The sequence below is a fragment of the Dermacentor albipictus genome, chromosome 5, assembly GCF_038994185.2.
Source record: "Dermacentor albipictus isolate Rhodes 1998 colony chromosome 5, USDA_Dalb.pri_finalv2, whole genome shotgun sequence".
In the NCBI taxonomy this organism is placed as follows: Eukaryota; Metazoa; Arthropoda; class Arachnida; order Ixodida; family Ixodidae; genus Dermacentor; species Dermacentor albipictus.
In genome coordinates this window covers 25,549,772-25,552,706 of record NC_091825.1, presented here as the reverse complement: position 1 = coordinate 25,552,706, position 2,935 = coordinate 25,549,772, and the positions used below count along the sequence as shown (strand labels likewise).

General features: G+C 42.1%; 1 protein-coding gene across 1 annotated transcript; it reads right to left on the bottom strand.

The window, feature by feature from the left end:
* Positions 1 to 861: 861 nt before the first annotated feature.
* Positions 862 to 2,649, bottom strand: LOC135898227 (uncharacterized). Its single transcript, XM_065427071.1, has 3 exons — positions 2,522 to 2,649; positions 1,692 to 1,999; positions 862 to 1,320 (listed from the first exon to the last, which is right to left on the bottom strand). Exons 2-3 carry the CDS (start codon positions 1,976 to 1,978, stop codon positions 888 to 890), a joined length of 720 nt encoding a protein of 239 aa, XP_065283143.1. The 5' UTR covers positions 1,979 to 1,999; positions 2,522 to 2,649; the 3' UTR covers positions 862 to 887.
* Positions 2,650 to 2,935: the final 286 nt, after the last annotated feature.

Sequence of the window (2,935 nt, the reverse complement as noted above, 5' to 3'; positions counted from 1 at the left end):
TCTGGATAAGTTTTCATGTGTTCAATGTGCACTGGTCAGTTTTTATTTTCCCATTCCTAGTCATCCGTACATGACGTGATACATTTTAGCTTTTCAATGCATGCACGTGCCTTTCACCTGTGCAATACTCTTCTTGACAGCCAAGTTGTGGAAACCAAGAAAAATGCGTACCTCCAGATACTCGTATGGCTGTTTTTACCATAGTCCTTTGTGTATTACTGTACTTTGATGCCTCACCTCATTTGTTTGCTTTTTATGTCCTGTTTTTTACTGCTTTACGCTGCATTCTCCATTCTTTAACATGCACGTTGCTTCCCAATGATATTTTTATGTCGTTGTTTTGTGTTCAATTTGCACTTATTTATAGGTGCTTTTTTTTTCCTATTTCAAGCCTTCCTTACATAATGTGATATGTTCTACCTCATCAATGCTTGCACATGCACGTGCAATACTCTTTGCAACAGCATAGTTGTGGCCTGCCACTTCAGGCAAACTGCAATGGAGCGAATGGGGAGTGACAGTTGCATTCGCGGCAGCTTGGCTGGCCAGTACGGCCCTACCTGTCAAGCCAGCAGTAGCTGGGTATGCTTAAATAAATGTATTTTTTTGTGGTTGGAAATAAAATGTTTACGGTTTCGATAGTCATGAATACCACAGTTCAAGTCTATTTCTACTCCACATCAAACATCCAGTTACCATCAAGTAAGTGGACTACACACTTCACAACATGGATGAACAAAGTAATAACACAAACATTTTTTTCTTGCACAGGTGCCACAAAATTGACACGTAAACGGCATGATTGATAAGCCACAGTGAACAGCAATTATGAATGACTGTTATGAAGTCACAATGTGGCTTTTGCTCTTTCGAGGAAATGCTCACCATCATTGCAGCTGGTAGAACTGCTGCTCACGTAGACGCTTCAAAGCGCCTTCTTTGGAAACACCTGGTTGGTGCCACTGCCATGGAACCTCACCTACTTTGCTGCAAAAATAGGCTGCAAAGAGGTTCCTGGCATGTGCAGCTTCACTGTCGTAGTTTCTCGATCGTGTTGACTGAAGGGGGGTAAACTGTTGCATTCTGTCGTCTCCCAACGCAGCTTGGATGCTTTCGCGCCAGTGTCCTGCTACAACGTTTCCAAACTTGTCCTCTTTATCACTGTAATTGTCCGACTGTGGATTGAGGACAGTTAGGAAGTTGTGCAAGACACAGGCAGCCTTGACAACAAAGTCCACGTTTGTGGGGAGCAAGTTAATGGTCCGCAGTAGGATACGCCACCTTGCTGCTGTGATCCCGAACGCGTTTTCAGCACACCGTCTGTCGGAATATAGCAAACAAACATTGAAATTCAAATTTCAGAAACATTTATTTTTAAAAAATGGTTAGAAGAACCTGTTCCCTTAGTCTGCCTTTATGAGAAGACATGTTTACAGTAATGATACAAAGACTGCAAGAAATCCAGTGTCAGAAGTACTATGCGTGTATTTTTCTTGCGGTATATTAATTCCTTGCGCAGTACTTGTGCACTTTAAAGGGACACCAGAGAGAAGCTCTGAAGCAGTTCAGATTGTTCAAGTATTCTTCAAGACCTCTACTTGCATTGATTTTGCAATAAAAGGTTGATTATTAAAAGAGAGAATGACTGTCAGTGTCTCATTTTTGAATTTCACTATCTTAGTGCACCATACCTTGCTCGGCTCAACCTGTAGTTGAAGACTCTTCTTTCATCCTCAAGTTGCTTGGAAGGAAATGGGCGCATAAAGTCTTTCCTTAACTGAAAAGCTTCATCCCCAACGAAGACGTGGGGTAAAGCTGTGGTAGTTCCTGGGAGCAGGCCAAGTGAGGGTATATTGAGGTCTCCATTGACAAGGGCCTTGCCAAATGCAGAGTGTTTAAATACGCCTCCGTCGCTCACGCGACCTTCAGCCCCCACATCAACAAGCACGTACTTGCAACTGCTGTCAACGACAGCCATGAGTACAATTGAATATGTTCCCTGAAATAAAGCATGCATGAGGACAATTGAATATGTTCACTGAAATAAAGCATCAGAGCAAGTGTCGACATTCACATGCAAACAGCAAATTTACGGCCACTGTCAGGCAATTTGAGTGGCCTGTTTAGCAAGCAAGGCTTGGTACTATTGTCACCTGCGTACTATCGTATAAGAAAGTTTACTGAAATGGCTGCAGAATGCAGGCAACTGCAAAAGCATCAAAGGATGCTCTGGATGTTAGTGAGTTGTCAATCGTTAAACTCAATAGTCTCCTTTCATACTCGTACCCCTCATATGCTTGAAGGTTAAGGAACCACAATACCTCATTTTATAACCATATGCCCATTTGCATTTGAGTTTTTTTTTTTTGTACAGCACTACAATGCACTGTACATGGCACCTGACTTGCACTGCATGTAAATTGTAACATCTACAAAGCACCTTCCTGGCGGAATTGCAATTACCAAAAGAAACAGCATCCTTAGTACACAAAGCAAATAAAATGAAAGCATAGCAGTTTACCTTGTAGTTGAAGTAATTACTCCCAGAATTTGGTGGGCATGTGATTGCTACATGTTTTCCATCGACAGCCCCCAAGCAATTGGGGAATTGCCATCGAGCTGAAAATCCTTCAGCAATCTTCTCCCACTCCTCTTGAGTTGGTGTCTAGAATAGTACGGCACTTGCCATTACTACTGACTGGAAAAATCAGTGGCACACAATGCCCATATTGCTAGAAAGTGTGCAGTGTCATTTCAAGTGATAAACGTAATTGCTATGTCCACAGGACCAAGCTCGGTGTAACACACATTTATGCAGTAGAAGAAATGCTTTGCCTCTAATGTACCAAGGCAAAGTTGATTACCTAGTGTTTTGGTACTGCTTGAAGGCTGATCATTCTTTAATTAATTGGCAAACATTTTGCCCGCACTACCA